The sequence below is a fragment of the Phyllostomus hastatus genome, unplaced genomic scaffold, assembly GCF_019186645.2.
Source record: "Phyllostomus hastatus isolate PE091 unplaced genomic scaffold, TTU_PhHast_1.1 phas_scaffold_55, whole genome shotgun sequence".
NCBI lineage: Eukaryota > Metazoa > Chordata > Mammalia > Chiroptera > Phyllostomidae > Phyllostomus > Phyllostomus hastatus.
The window spans coordinates 7,602,912-7,618,715 of record NW_025334035.1 but is presented as its reverse complement, the minus strand read 5'-3'; the positions used below and the strand labels follow the sequence as shown (position 1 = coordinate 7,618,715).

At 45.8% G+C, this 15,804-nt stretch overlaps 1 protein-coding gene across 2 annotated transcripts in view; it reads right to left on the bottom strand.

Annotated features, from left to right (window-relative positions):
• The window catches only part of DNAH9 (dynein axonemal heavy chain 9), a 336,893-nt gene that overhangs the window by 14,962 nt on the left and 306,127 nt on the right, over positions 1-15,804 (bottom strand). For both annotated transcript variants that reach the window (XM_045824289.1, XM_045824290.1), the window contains exons 64-67: positions 14,559-14,750; positions 13,287-13,478; positions 8,583-8,753; positions 4,095-4,277 (exon numbers count right to left, since the gene is read on the bottom strand). In XM_045824289.1, the coding sequence (XP_045680245.1) occupies positions 4,095-4,277; positions 8,583-8,753; positions 13,287-13,478; positions 14,559-14,750 (738 nt within the window). The remainder of the gene's footprint in view (positions 1-4,094; positions 4,278-8,582; positions 8,754-13,286; positions 13,479-14,558; positions 14,751-15,804) is intronic.

Below are 15,804 nucleotides of genomic sequence, written 5' to 3'. Positions count from 1 at the left end.
GCTGCTGGCTGTCCCCTGACCTGAGGGACATCTCCTGTTTGCCTTTTCTTCCCTATGGTCTTTGCAACCAGCTTTCATGTGCATGCAACACGGCAGGTGTGGAGATGGGGAGGGAGGTGGGAATGATATGGCTTCCACCCCTTCCAGTCTGGCTTCCAGACTGAGGGTGAAATCGGCCCACCCAGCTGGGTATTCTGATCAGTGCTGTGGCAAGATCGAAAGCATTTGGCTGGGGCAGCAGTTGGGTGGCTGGTGACTGTCCATCATTAAAGGGCTAAAGCAAGGCAACCCTCTCAGACCTGCACTATTAAGTCAACACACCGTGGGTCAGAATAAAGAGCTGGAGGAATTCTCCAAGTCGGCAAGTTGGACTTTAAGTTTGAACACCGTTCACAAACTTAGAAACCAACTGTGTCAGTCAGAAGGGGTAATCAGTCACTGAAGCACAGGGGAAGTGTCTGATGCCATCAAACACCTGAATAATAGAATGAAAAACAGTCCTCAGCCCTGCCTAGATGCTAGGCTGGCCATGGCTCCATCTAACATTGCACTTCCCAAATGCAGTGTAATGCAAGCTGCAAAAGTGAGCTGTGTGCACACCTTCAAGTTTTCTGGTAGCCACATTAAAAAAAAAGAAATAGATGAACTTAATTTCATAATATATTTTATTCACATCAATATATCTAAAATTTCAAATATTTCAATATGTAATCAATATAAAATTGTTAATAGGATATTTAACATTAAATATCTTTGAAATCTTATGTTTAATTTACATTATGGGACATCTCAATTTGGACTAGCCACATTTCAAATACCAACCTGTCACTAACAGCTACTAAATTGTACAGTGCAGGCCTAAGAATTTGGAGTCTCATGTACTTTTCTTACACAGGCAGAGAATTTTCTGGGTAGGCTGCCATATGTATACGGCCTTTTGAAATGTATACCCAGTTGCTGTTGGCCTTTAGGGGGTTTCATACTTCAGGCTCTAGTGCATTTGGTCAGTGGGAGTCAGTACCTTTGACCAGTCAGCTCTGAGATACTTGCAAGATGTGGTTCTTCACTGTGTAAGGCTGAGAGCCAGATTTCTGAGTGTGGAAATTCTCAAGGAATGCCTCTCCATGGGAACATGGTTGTGGCTAGCTGCCCTCTCCTAGGGGACCTCCCTGCCTTCCCCAGCCACTTCCCCTATGCTGTGTGCTGGGTGCTTGGAGCTCTCCCAGTCATCATGGGCTGTAGTTGCTGGGCCTCTCAGTTTACCTAACACTTTTTGGGTAGCATTATAGTCTCTTATCCAATCAATTGTGAATGATTACTAATAAAAAATTCTTTATCATAAATGTTAAGAGTATTGACTTACTAATTTAAAAAGTGAGACATTTTCTAACTTTGATGCTCAGCCTGGGCAGAGTGTTCAGGTACCCAGGTTTAAGGTGCCAGGTAGCATAAGTTGTCCCATGTCCCCACTGTGCTCCACCTAAAATCCTCCTAGAGTTTTAAAGTGACTTTTGAAGGGAAAGAAAGGACAGGGAAAGAAGGAGAACCTCAGTCAGAATTTCCTCCCTGCCTCCTGCCAGGCAAGCGGCCAGTGTTCTGGTGGGAAGCTTGGAGCCCAGCAGCTTCTCACATCTTCATTGAGCAGACTGCCCAGTGGAGCCCTCGCGTCTCCTGTGCATGCCGGGCCATTTCGTGAACCCTGTCTATCCAAGTCCACCCCTCCTGCTGTTTCCTTTCCAGCTCTCATTTTTTGCAAGCTCAACTCTCTGTCTTCCACAGACTTAAAAACTTTCTCTGCTCTGAGCGATGCTAATGTTCCTTACACCTTCACTTTCCCATCAAGACATTTGTTCATTCTTTTTCTCCTACCTACCTGCCTTAACACTGTGCTTCACAAACTTGACTCATCACAAGAGTTGCCCAGTTGCTGGTCAGAAACGTAGGTTTCCAGAACCTGGCTCTGGAGGTTGGTAGGACCAGAGGGTGGAGAGGGGAATGTGTGTTGTGATAAAACCACTGGGGAGCCTGATGACCAGACCGATTTGGGGACCTACTCTAATGAGACTTGTTTTTCATGACAGCATTTTTATGTGGAGATTGCTCTATCTGCTCTCCAGTTTACAGAGGAACAAAAAGAAGAAGGCAATATACAGTTGTCCTTACTGCTTCTGGGCCCTTGTTCTGTCAACACCAGTCACTTTCTGAAGCTCACAGTGCCTGTATTACACACCTGAGTGGACCCTTTGCTCTGGCCAAAGCAGGTTAAATCTTAGGGCAGGCTTAGGGTTCCTTAGCTGGAAGATCTTTCCTGTCACCACATGACACAACCCTCGCATTCCTCCAAAGCCCCCTTGATGCCACTTCCCCTCCAGGGCCTTCCCTGATGCCACATCCTTGTTTTTCCCCTTCTCTCCCCATATCTTTCCATGTGACACTGAATTAATTCTGCCTTATATTATAATCTGCTGTATGCCTGGGTTTCCAAGGCTGTCATTCTGGAGATGAAGGCTACCTCCAGCATGGACAGCTGAGTGAGACCCACCCAAAGAGCTCATCCTTCAGCCCTGCCTGCATAGACTGAACCCCTTTGCTTTCTTCCAGGCATGCTCTGCAATTTGTGACACCTAATGGCAGCAAAGGCTCTTGGAAGAAAAATGAGTGAATGAATTGGAAGTTGAAAGGGTAAATATGCTGCACTAAATTGCATAGATTCAATAAGGTAAGATTGCAACAAATCTATTCAAGATAATTACTAATATATACCTGGGCACCACAGCAATGGAGCTGAATAATGTAACAGGAAAAGTCCTTATTTACATTAGAAACTGTTCTGCAAAATTTCGCATTTCATTTCATCACAAGCTGCTGCACAGTTTGGAAACATTATCAGACACTGTCAGTCTTCAGCATCCCTTCCTGTCTTACTGCTCTCCTCATTTCCCTGCATCCATACTGGGGGGAGAAGGGAAATGAACAGATCCATAAAAATCCACTAACCAAGGTATTGCAGTTTATTTCGCAATTTCTGTGACTATATGTGAAGAAACTCACAGTTGTTTTTCCTATGCACACGTGACCACAGTTGCGTGACTACAGGAGCCAGAGGTGAAGGTGGCAGCACATCGCAGCCCCAGTGTCCTGGGCTGGGCTGAGTGCACACTGTTGGCTACAAAACTGGGATCTTGCTTGTCTTCTGTGGGGCCACATTCTTTTAATAAATGTGCTGATGTAAACTGACAACAATTACCTTCCTCAGTTCCTAAAAGGCAGCAAGCCCTCCCACTTACCTGTGTTCCAGGCGAGCAGTTGAAACAATGCATGTCTATTAGGCTCTGCACTACTTATGGTGAATAAAGTAGCCTTTTGACATAATCAGTTGTAGAAATACTATAGTACTCTTTCATTGCTCACAAGAAACCTTAGCTTATGCAAACATGGATCTTTCAGATCTTTGGATCTTTCAACAGCCTTGAGGTTGTAAAAGATTAAAATTCTTTCCCCTGATGAGGCGATAAGACTATCTGCTAATACTTTTAGGTATTTACCACATGCTAGGCATTGTTCTCAATACTCTATGTAAGTGAATTTATTCAATTCTTCCAAAAGCCCTATAAAATAGGACTATTGTCCCTGTTCTACAGATGGAGAAACTGACACAGTGAGATTTATGTCACTTTCAAGACAAGTAGGGAGGAAACTGAAGCGTGGGAGTTGGTCCTGAGCAGTCTAGAACTTGTGCTTTTACCCAGCACACATTTGCGCCTCACAAGGAAGCAGTTTCACCCATGTCAACAGAAGACTCTGGGGGGTTACAACTTCTCTCTTGTTGTCATTCAGAATATGGTCCCCTGTGCAGCTCCCGTGTGCTGACTGACCAGTCATAGCTCATTCTAACCTCAGCACAGCTTCAGGCCCTAGACCTTGTGTCTTACCCTCTCTGCAATGTGAACAGCCTCCGGGTTCTGGGAGTGACCGCTTCCTGGGTGTATAGGTAGCTGTGGGATACTCTGGTCTCAGCTCCCAGGTTCTTGGTGCTACTTTGTCCTCAAGAGAGCCCCGCTGGCCGGGCCCTTCCCACCCAAGACCTCACCCACCTTCAGGCCGAGGTGCAGCTCCCTCAGTGAGCGCTGGATCTCCCTGGTGAGGACGTTCATCTGTTCGCACTCCTGGAAGACAACTGCAGTATATGGGGTGTGCTCCTGCACCTTGGCCATCAGCTCTGGTAGGTTGAACTCGTCAGTTACCCGCTCCAGGATTTCTTCCAGGAGGGCCTTGACCTGCCCACAACAGGAAACACAGCGTTATGAAGGGGCTCTAATTCCCAGAAGGACTCATCCTCTTGCCTGCTGGCTTAGATCAGCTGGGTCAAGGGTGGAGAACCAACCACAGGATGGCCTCTCCCTAAGCTGTGACTTGTGCGACCAACTCAAACATGTGAACACAGATGCCTTTCCAGAAATTGGGAGTTGGAGAAACCCAGAGACTGAAACAGTCAACCTTGAGAATCAAACTGGAGAGGCACAGGACAGACTTGGGTCCAGGGTGGTCATTTTGGGTCACACAAAGCATATATATATTCCATTCTGAGCTCCTAGGTGGCTGCACCATAGTTTCTGTCCTTGCATCCTGAAAGAAGCACCCCCATTTGTCATGCAAACCTCCTCCCCCGCCCCATGATTCCTTTTGCCACACAAACTACCAGCTAATTAGACCAGGGAGCTAGAACATCCAGAACATCCAGGGTCTCTCTCCTGGAAAATTGGAAGTGAGGTACTGAGATACTGAGTTCTTTGGGGGCAAGCATTGGAGGCTGAGCCTGCCATTTTTAATTAATTAATTATTTTTTCCTCAGCTGAGGACATTTTTTCATAGCTTTTAGAGAGAGAGGATGGGGGGAGATTGAGAGAGGGGGGTGTTGAGAGAGAGAGAGAGAGAGAGAGAGAGAGAGAGAGAGATCTCTTGTGAGAGAAACATCCACTGGTTGCCTCTTGTACATGCCCTGACCAGGTAGCAAACTCACAACCTTTCAGTTATAGGCTGATGCTCCAACCAACGGAGCCACACCAGCCAGGACTGAATCTGCCATTCTGAGGCAAATGAGTAAGCCCAGAAGGCCTGTCAGCAGAGAAAGAAAAATGAAACAAGTGTGGACATAGCTGGACTTGTGGACCTCAGAGAAGGGAGGGAGCCAGCTTTCCGGGGTCCTGAAGTACAGGTGGTGGAAGTCTATTGTTTTTATCTGTACATTGTCTTTCTCTCCTTCTTAACAGGTCCCTATCTCCTTTGTGAAATTACCTCTTCCCTATTGTTTTGGGGTACAGTTTTGGGGCCCCACCTTCCCATGACCCAAGCAGGCCAATCAGGCGACCTCTTCCAGAAGCAGGAAAATGTGAAAGTCAAGATGTGGATTCAGGGACAGGACGTGGCTGAGCCGCTGCGGGAGGGAAGCGCCCTGCGAGGACTGCCCACTTGTCCTCTCCCTGGGCCCAGAGCCACTGTGCTCTGTGGCCTTTCTTAGGGTTCCTTCGATACAGTGAGCCATTTCTTGCCTATTTCAACTAAATCGGTCCCTGTTGCTGGCCATCAAAGGACCCTGGCTGAGTTAGTAGAGTTCTGTTATGCATCGCCTGTGTGAATTTAGCACCTCATTTAGGTCTCAATTTTCTGCATCTATGGGAAATTTCCAAGAGTGTTTTTTCTCTACCTGCCCCCTCTCCCCTGACTCCCAGGGCTGATGCAAAGATCAAATCAAATGGGTTGATGAATATGGCAGCATCTGAAAGCAATGAAAAACTACATAAATATGAAGGATTATTAATATTCACTTTGCCTTGCATTGTTAACATACAATACACTCTCCAGGTAAAAAGCTGATGTTAAAAAAAAAAAGAAAGTAAAACTCATCACCCTGTCACCAATGGGTCTCTGGTGCTCTCATAGCAAAATCTGGAATGGCATTTTAATGGCACCTGAAAGCTGCTGTGAGGGTAAGAGACAAATGGCTAAAATTATATCGTATTTCTGTCTCTGGAGTGGAATTTGAAGAAAGTCATGTAACAGAGAGCTTCCATTTGGACATTACTCACAAAGAGATGAAAAAGATAGTCTGGATGCATTGTTCCAGAATACATTGGGTGCGGAACCCGAGGCAGGAGAAGGCTGAGAGGGAGGGGCTGCCAGCCCCGAGGTGGAAGCCCCTGCTGTGCTCAGAGAAGTCCCAAGGCCCTTCATGTGGGAGCAGTGGGTCCCAAGGGATGTGGTCTACTTTACTTACACAAGCAAACACCTCTGCCATTTTTTCCTTTTGGAGAAATTAATAAATAAATGCTTTCTGTAAATACCTAAACACTATAGTCCCATATGATATTAGAAGCAAATCCTTCCACAATTTTGCTTATTCCCTCAAAGAGGGGAAAACCACTAACTGCTAATTTTTGGGTTTATAATTCCTGCAGGCATTTTTTGATGCATATAACTCCATACATTAATCCATCCATCTATCCATCCACCCACCCACCCACCTGTCCGTCCATCTGTCCACTCATCCATCCATCCCTCTGCATATTTATCTTGTGTCATGTCTTCCTTCCTGCCTCCTTTGCCCCTTCCTCCTCCCACTTCCCTCCTTTCTTCCTTCCTTCCCTCCTTCCCTCCCTCCCTTCCTTCCTTCCTTCTATCCATCACTAATGAAATCATACTACCCATAGCTTTTCCAGCTTATTTTTCTCACCTTATCATAAATCTTGGACACGTTCCTTTATCAGTACATATGGATTTACCTTTTTTAAAAAACAGTATATATTATTTCATTGTTTTGGCAGACAATAGTTTGCTGTGTTATTCCTCTATTGGATATTTGGTCTATTATTTTTACTACTGTAAGAAATCCTGTAATAAATAAATATAAACATATCATAAAATCTGTGCACTTCTGAGTGTTCTTACTGGTTGAATTCCTACATATAGAACTATGAGTAAAAAATATGAACACTTTAAATTTTAGTAGCTACAAATTGCTCTGTAATTTAAACCATCAGAGATGAGAGGGCTTGCTTTCTCATGCCCTCATCACTAGACAGTATCACATTTGAAAATCTTTACTGTTAGGTGGAAAATGGTATTTCCCTTAACTTTGTTTTGTTATGAGTGACACTGAGAATATTTTTGTTGGCCATTTGTACAACAGCCAATCATTATGAATTGATTTTGTGTCCTTCTTCCCCTTCTCTTCTTCTCTTTCTTTCTTTTCCCCCATGTAGGAACTCTTGGCATATCAGCAAAGTGTGCCCACTTCCTGGTATCTGTGGTGCTAATAGGTTTTCCTGGTTTGGCAAGTGATCATAGTTTATCCATTTCTGAAACACACACACACACACACACACACAAATTATTCCTTGAATTAGCTGAAAGAAGGAGCTAAGAAAATCATAAGAACTAGACTCTTCTTTGAATGTTGCCTGGAGAATTCTAAGTCTATTACTTATATCATCCTAGCCTTCTACCTTTCTTGGAGCTAGGAATGTTTTTCGTTCTACTTGGTTTGGATTCTGGGTAATGGAAAATTTCTTCTTTTCTTTTTGTTTTCAAATTTTATCATATACTTCCAATGGCAGAATAGCCTGAGAAGTGTGAGTTAGGGCAGCCCACTCCAAGTGTGTTCATCTGCATCAGGCTTGCTAGGGTGCCTAAATCCCTGGAGCCTAAAAGTTTGATGACTCCCAAGGTTCTTAATTCTCCATCTTCCAAGTATGTTTCCTTGTAAACCCAGCGGAATCTCTAATTAAAGAAATCTGAGTTGTACTGTAGAGTGAAGGGAGGTGAAGGGGGTACATCTCTCAGGATGAATTAGCTTGTTGTAGGAAAACTTCACAGAGAAATTTCCTTTCAGTGCCCCATTCCTTTTCTGACCTCTGCTATGCCCACACCAGGAACAGGGCCCTCACATTGCCTCTGGTCGTCCCCAGACCCATAACTCACTCTAGGCTGCCTTTCTACCCCATCATTCTCCTCTGCCCTTCTGAAATTTCAGGAAGTCCTGTGCTTAGTAGCACTTAACTGTGTTAGGGCTCTCTGGTTAAATGTCACTCACACAAAGAGAAGGCATTTTTGTCTTAAAGAGGATGAGAGAATCCCAATGAGCATCTGGTTGGTGGAATGCTGGTGGAGGTTTTCAGGAATATCACCCCACTCACCCTCAGTTTGCTAAGCAATGGCAAAGTCCATTTCAAGCTTCCGGGACAACCATTGCTCACCTCCTCCGCTTTGGCAGACAGACTGCATTAAAATGGCCTTTGGGTGGAGTAGCAGAGCAAACTTCCAAACTCAATGGTAGGGGCTTCCTATGATGTCACCAGATGGCTGGTGTGGTGACCTGATTGAAGAGGGGGCAGGGCTCTTGAAATGATGGTCAAGCAGGTCAAGGCTGGATGGCTGGGCATTTGTGTGAAGGGCAGGTGTGCACAGTAGGGTCTGTGCTGTGTCCTGCTGATGGGGCCAGCTGGGGGCAGGGCCTCCTTCTGCAGTCCTCAGCTCCTCAGAGTGACCTCAGGCACTAACTCCCCCCCCCCCCCCCACACACACACCTTTTCTTCTCTGGTAACCCCAGCTCCATCTCTGGCGTGGCTGTCCCGGGGTTGCAGCTCCAGCACCGTGCGAAAGAGCTTTTCTGAGCTTTGTGTCAAGAAGCCAATCTCGGCGTTGGGGTGGAGGCCATAGAGATATGGCGACTCGGGGGGCAGCTTGGTGTCAATGTACTGGAAATCAAGGGCAGGCTCACTTAAAAACAAACCAAGACATCTCCCATCTCCCACTCTGGTTTATACTCCAAATGGCAGTCAGTGGGCCGCAGCAGGTCCCCGGGGGAACCAGTGTCCCTTCAGCTCCCCCTGCCCCCTGCTCTCCCCTGCCCCCCCTGCCCCGTGAGCACGGGTCACCTACACTGACAGACGTCAGCTGGCTCCCACCGAGTAGTGCACACCTCGCCCCCAGCCCTCCCTCCACACCACTAGTTTTTGTAGCTAGGCTGGTTTCCAGAACTCCTACATTCATGGGATCATTCTCTTGCTGGAGAAGTTGACAAGATTTTCTCCATGTCTAATCTCACCGCCCCTGCCTGCTCTCCCAGCTGTCCTTCCACACAGAGGCTTGGAAACACTAAACCCTATCTGGTGTTTTTTCTCAAGCTCTCCTTTGACCTCAGACCTTTTCCCCTTGAGTTACTTTTCTCTCCCTTCTCTTTAGTTGAGTCAGGAAAGACAAACCTACACTTGAGCACGAGACGACACATGCAAAATAAATGTGGGACTCAGGGTGCAGGACTAGGTAAGCTTTGCTGCAAACTGGAGAGTTCCTGCCTCTGGGGAAAGTATTCTTGTTTGAAAACTTTAAAACTGAGTGTCACCCAAATAGCACATCTCAGTGGTCAGCTATGGTGGACCACAGCCTGCTGTCCCTAAAACACCTTCCTCAGCTTTAAAAAATAAATATATTGTATTGATTATGCTATGATAGTTGTCCCATTTCCCCCCTTTTACTTCCCTCCACCCTGCACACCCTCTCCCACCCACATTCCCCCCTTTAGTCATGTTCATGTGTCATACTTATAAGTTCTTTAACTTCTACATTTCCCATACTATTCTTACTCTCCCCCTGTCTATTTTCAACCTACAATCTATGCTACTTATTCTCTGTACCTTTTCCCCCTCTCTCCTCCTCCCACTCTCCTGTTGCTAACCCTCCATGTGATCTCCATTTCTGTGGTTCTGTTCCTGTTCTAGTTGTTTGCTTAGTTTGTTTTTGTTTTGTTTTAGGTGTAGTTGTTAATAATTGTGAGTTTGCTTTCATTTTACTGTGCATGTTTTTTATCTTCTTTTTCTTAGTAAGTCGCTTTAACATTTCATATAATAAGGGCTTGGTGATGATGAACTCCCTTAACTTGACCTTATCTGAGAAGCACTTTATCTGCCCTGTAGGAGAACATTCTGCATGGTGTAGGCCCAGCTCCCACTTGGAGATGCACAGGATCCATGCCCAGGGATAGGTTCTCCTGTGGGGAATCAGGCCTGCAATGTATCTAGGCCACTTTGAGACTTGCTTTTGCTAAAACTTCCTCACCCTGAATTGAGGCAGCAAACATTTACTGCAAAGTAACTTCCTAAAATCCATGCTAAACCTTTCAAGGATGAGTGTAACTGGTTCAAACACTTTTCCCTTTCCATTTGCAAATATCCTTCTTCTGTGATGTGATTAGTGGCATCGTCTCCTTTGTTTTCTGTAAGAGGTAACCACCTAACTCGAACCTGGGCATAGTAAATGAGGACCATCATGTAATGTGCCCAGAAAAAGAAATAAAGGCTTGTCATGGCAGAGGCCCTGGATTTTGCTCCCCTTGGGAGAAAAGCCATGCTCACCCTTTTCCTCCACAGGACTCAGTAGTCCGTGTGAATGTCTTGTGTCTCATCCACAATGTGGTGGACCCCACAAGCCGGGGTCCACATCACTGCCCTTCCATTCTAAATGAAAACTTTGCTGGATAAAGCAATCTTGGATGTATGTCCTTGCCTTTCATAACTTCAAATACTTCTTTCCAGCCCTTTCTTGTCTGCAAAGTTTCTTTTGAGAAATCAGCTGCCAGCCTTACGGACCCTCCTTTGTAGGTAACTGTCTCCTTTTCTCTTGCTGCTTTTAAGATTTTCTCCTTACCTGTAATCTTGGGTAATATAATTATAATGTGCTTTGGTGTGTTCCTTCTTGGGCCCAATTTCTTTGGGACTGTCTGAGCTTCCTGGACTTCCTGGAAGTCTATTTCCTTTGCCAGATTGGGGAAGTTCTCCTTTATTATTTGTTCAAATAAGTTTTCCACTTGTTGCTCTTCCTCTTCCCCTTCTGGTACCCCTACATTCCAATTCAGATGTTGGAATGTTTAAAGATGTCCTGGAGGTTCCTAAGCCGGTCCTCATTTTTTTGAATTCTTATTTCTTCATTCTTTTCTGTTTGGTTGTTTCTTTCTTCCTTCTGGTCCACTCCATTGATTTGAGTCCCAGTTTCTTTCCCATCACTATTGGTTCCCTGTATATTTTCCTTTATTTCGCTTAGCATAGCCTTCATTTGTTCATCTAATTTGTGACCAAATTCAACCATTCCTGTGAACATCCTGATTACCAGTGTTTTGAACTGTGCATCTGATAAGCTGGTCATCTCTTCGTTGCTTAGTTGTATTTTTTTCTGGAGCTTTGATCAGTTCTTTTGTTTGGGCCATTTTTTTTTGTCTTGACACGCCTGTTACATAGCTAGGGGCAGAGCCTTAGATGTTGGCCCAGGCAGGGCAACCCAGTTGCTGGGTTGTGACATTGTATGTGGGACAGGGGTCTGAGAGGGAATAATGGTGCTTGCTCCACTCTCTGCCAGATTTCAGTCACTTCTGCTGCTTCCCCCAAGCAAACTGGACCCTTCTGGTGCTGATTCCTGTGTGGGTGGGTTTGTGTATATCCTGGGACCCTGTGGGTCTCTCCAATGAACTCTCCTGTGAGGCTGGGAGTCTCTCCCAGCACCTCAACCCCCACAGATGTTTTCAATTGGTGTTTTGAGGCTTTATTTCCCCACACTGGGACCCTGGGTTGCACCGTTTGTCTTGCTCACCAGTTTCGCCTGGTTTATCTGAGTGCGAATGTGGGACCACCTGCTTCCGTAAACCCCCTTGTGTCCTAAGCCCCTTCACAATCTGCTGCCTTACTGGGTCCACCTGCTGCCACCCCATGGCCCGGGGTCGCTAGCCACCGCTTTTTTTTTTTTTTTCCTTGATCCCTCTCCACCTGGCTGCCCGAATCTGCCCCTCCTGCTGGTCTGGATGAACATGTCTACTTTAACTCCTTGGTTGTTGGACTTCCACACAGTTCAATTTTCTGTCAGTACTGGTTGTTTTCTTGTTTCTAAATTGTTGTTGTCCTTATTTTGGCTGTGCTAGGAGGCACAGTGTGTATACCTATGCCTCCATCTTGGCTGGAAGTCCCTTCCTCAACTTTTAAGGCTCCCTTTCATCTCCAAATATTCTCTGAGTACAATTCTTTCTGTTACAGTGAGAAAATATCCCTCTGGTTTAACTCCTAATTTGACTTTAATGATTTCTTGGTCTTAGCAATATCTAGTCTAAGTAAATTGGCAAATTTGTGTGTTTATTTTTGTGTTTCTTCTAGCAGCCTGCACACTCCTGAGCTTCTTGGTAGCTTCTTTGTAATTATCTATTAACTTAAAGATTAAGGGAGGGATAAAAAAGGGAAAGTCTACCTCAGCTATTTGGAAATGTACACTTTGTCACTGCCCAATACTTACTCCAGTTTCTTGTCAAATGGCCCCATAGACACTAGGGGGTGCACTTGCACAATTTTCTTGGCTAAAGCCTTGAAGTCTTTTGGTCAAGTAGTTTAAAAAAAATCCTTTTATATTTTTAGAGTCTTATTGTTTTTAATTTCTTCTCATAGGTCCTTTTTTCCTGGATCAAATAACTTTTATGAGTTATGTACTTAAATTTTATAAATTAAACAAATTTTAAAGCTTGTAGTTAATGTTTCTATGACTACTGTGTCCCTTAAGTTTGGTATTCAAAGTTCTTACAGGCATCTTCAAAAGTCACACAATAAAAAGAGATTTTTTAAAAAATTACACTTTAATATATTTTCCATGACAGGCTAAATAGGCAAAGATAAGCACTTTAAAAATAGCTGTGGTAATTGTAAAATAAAACCCCAAATAAATAGTATAAAGAAGCTTCATTTGAATGCTTTCCTAGGATGTGTATGTGGGTGTGTGTACCTTGTACACAGCAACCCACAAGGGTGAGGGACCTGCCCATGAGACTTTAAATGTCCCTTTAAAGGTCTTGTCCCCTTAAAGATATTTAGAATCACTAACATAAATTTTAGCAAATGGTAGCTAAGTTGTTACCAGAAAATTTGTTCCTAATGGCTTTGTCAATATCCTGAATGAAAATAATTAAATGAATGCCACAGATATTATTTGTAGAAAAGAGCAACAAATAGAATCACTGAACCAAACAATAAGAATTGAAAGATCTCCAAAGCCTCAGGTGTATCATGAATTTGAGGCTAGAAATCCTGCAGCTCTCAAATTGGCCAGGGCAGACTTGGGGCTGAGAGTCACACTGCGTATGAGCGCTCCTCTGTCTGCCGTTCTCCCCTGGCCCTGTGTGAGCATCCCTCAGCCATACGGGGCAGCACCCAGGTCCCTTGTGGGCTCCGTTACACTGTCTCGAGCAAAGAGCAGAGCCTGACCTGATGGTAGCCATTGTAGTCCATGTTGCCTGGGAGTGGGAACCCTGGGGCCAGAGACAGCTCTCCTTCAAGCATTTCTGGTTTAATGAATTCCTCCAGGTATGTCCTGCAGAGTTTCCTGTCCCAGTCATCAGTGATATGGCCTCCATACATGATCTCTCCAAAGAGGTAACGCAAATCATCATAGGGGACCTGAGAGACAAGGGAAGGACAGAAAGATCTCCACACAGACATGGGGCTGGTCAGGCCTGGGGCATAGCAGGGTCCCAGGATGGGGTACTTTGTGAGCAGCAGCGTTTCATTCCCCTGTGTACCCCAGGGCCCAGCACAGTCAGGCACATGTGGGAGCTCACGAAATGCTGGAAAAATTACACCACAGGGTGGGGAGAGTTAGGGTGCAACCCCTCCAGTGTATACCTTCCCTCTCTCATGTCATTAACTGTGACAATGCAGTGGCCCTATCAACAAGTCCTTTAAATAGGCAAATGTCAAATGGAATAAAATGAGGACCAGGGTACTTTTCTTAATTTCCTGCCATTAATTAGCATATTGATGAATGAACTGTGGCAGGAAAGTTCACTGCTGTTGAAGTGGAAGAAGCCTTCCCCAAGTACAGCAAATGAAGGGGTGGGGTTGTGGGGGTGGGCTTCCTCGTCCCTGCTGCTGGAGGCAGAGGGACTGCTCAAGGCATCTGTGCCTGATTCGTTTCCGCTGGGAAGGAGGAGGCCTTGGAGATGCTGTGCTTGGTCTGTGAACCAGAACAGCCTTGAGGGTGTGAATGTTCCCTTAAATGGAAGAGGATAGGTAGTTAGTGAAAGTCTTCTTTGAAAAGGAATATCAGACAAGAATGAAGGAGATAAGGTGTAGCAAGGCTTTGGCTTCCTTTTCAACTTTGGTGAGGTCACACCAATGTAAGGAGCTGAGTTCCCCAAGAGAAGTTCCGTATCCTCAGCTAATTAAATTAGGAGTTTGTATCAGGTGAGTGTGGGGCCTCTTCTTGCCAATCCACAGTCCCCTGCAAAGCTGTGAGCACAGGGGTGGTTGGGGCTCAGGAACAAACACTCACTGGACTGACTTGCTTGGGGACTGACTCAAACCAGCCATGAGATGCAGGTTTGGTTTCCCAAGCTTTACGGTACTTTTCTCAACCTCACAGTGGGGTTGGCCATGTGGTTAAACTCACACTTCCTCACTCCTTCTTTGGGTGTGTGCATGTTCCTACTTACCTGAGCTGATGTCCTGCCCCAAGTTGGTGGGGGGAGGGGGCTTTACCTTTGCATTGGCCTCCAGGAAGTTGTAGAGCACATTCACAGAGATGGTGAGGTCCCCAGTGTTGAAGGGGTAGGAGCGATTCCATCCCTGAGGCCCAAACTTTCGTCTTTCTGCCACCACCGCATGAAAGTAACAGAGAGCAAAGAGGATGCTCTTAAACTCAGTCTCCCGGGAACACATCTCCAGGGTGTCCTGAAAGAAAAGGGCCGCTTGCGATGTCAGCTGTCAGCACGGAGCTTCATTCTGTGGGGCAGGGTGGGGCATGGGCTAGGGTGGCTGGGTTGCTCTGGATAAAGTTCCGGTTTGTACTGTTAGGGTGTGAGCTCCATTCAGCAGGGACTGCACTGCATTGTGGACATGCCTGGGCCCAGTGTTTGAGGGGGCCCTGCTGAGGGCTGGGTTTGAATTTAGAATCTGAGTGAAGGTTTATATTCAGGTTAACATTTGCACATATGGACGTGCTAATTAAGTTCTCAAGCACAGCTAATGGAAAACAGGGTAGTGGCCACAGGAGTGGGAGTATCCCGTTTGTCATATTCATGTCACTTTGTGATGGAGTGTGGGTGGGAACTCCCACAGCATCATCTCTTATTTCTTCCCTTCCTGTCATGCCTTTCTTACGCATCATGGAAACTTCGTAGGTGTAATTACTGCCTGTGTGGCTCGGGGATCCCCGGCTCATGGCTGTGGGGGTTGCTGTGCAGAGGGAGGATGGGAACCCCAGACACAGAGACAGAGAAGGCATGCCCTTCACCATCCTAACCACCCTGCCACACCTGAGCAGGGTCAATGGGACGCTCAGCTGCAGACAAGAGAGCGGAGGGGTCCTGGCTGAGAACTATCATGGGCAGAGATGTGGCTCCTGAAGAGGATGGAGAGAGGGACAGACAGAAGAAAAGAGAGGCAGGAGATGGTCCGGAAGGGGGTGCAATGGGGTTGTGGTTGGTGTATTTTAAGGGGGATGGTGTAATAATGAAGAGGGGGAAACCTGTATTTTGAAGGGATGGTAGGAATAGAACCCCTGGAGTCTTTAGAATTACAAATTTCTTCTGAAGGAGACCCTTTCTGTTCAGGAAGGAGCGAGACATTGCAGTTGAAGCCCAACAGAGGCCTTTCCAAAGCTCACACACATTGGGTTGGGTTCTGTCCTGGAGTTTCTCCTAAGAATCAGTCCCAGGACTTTGCTCACAAGGGTCAGGGGAGCAGAGGGGACAGGACAAATTAAGCTTCCGGTAGGTCTGATTTA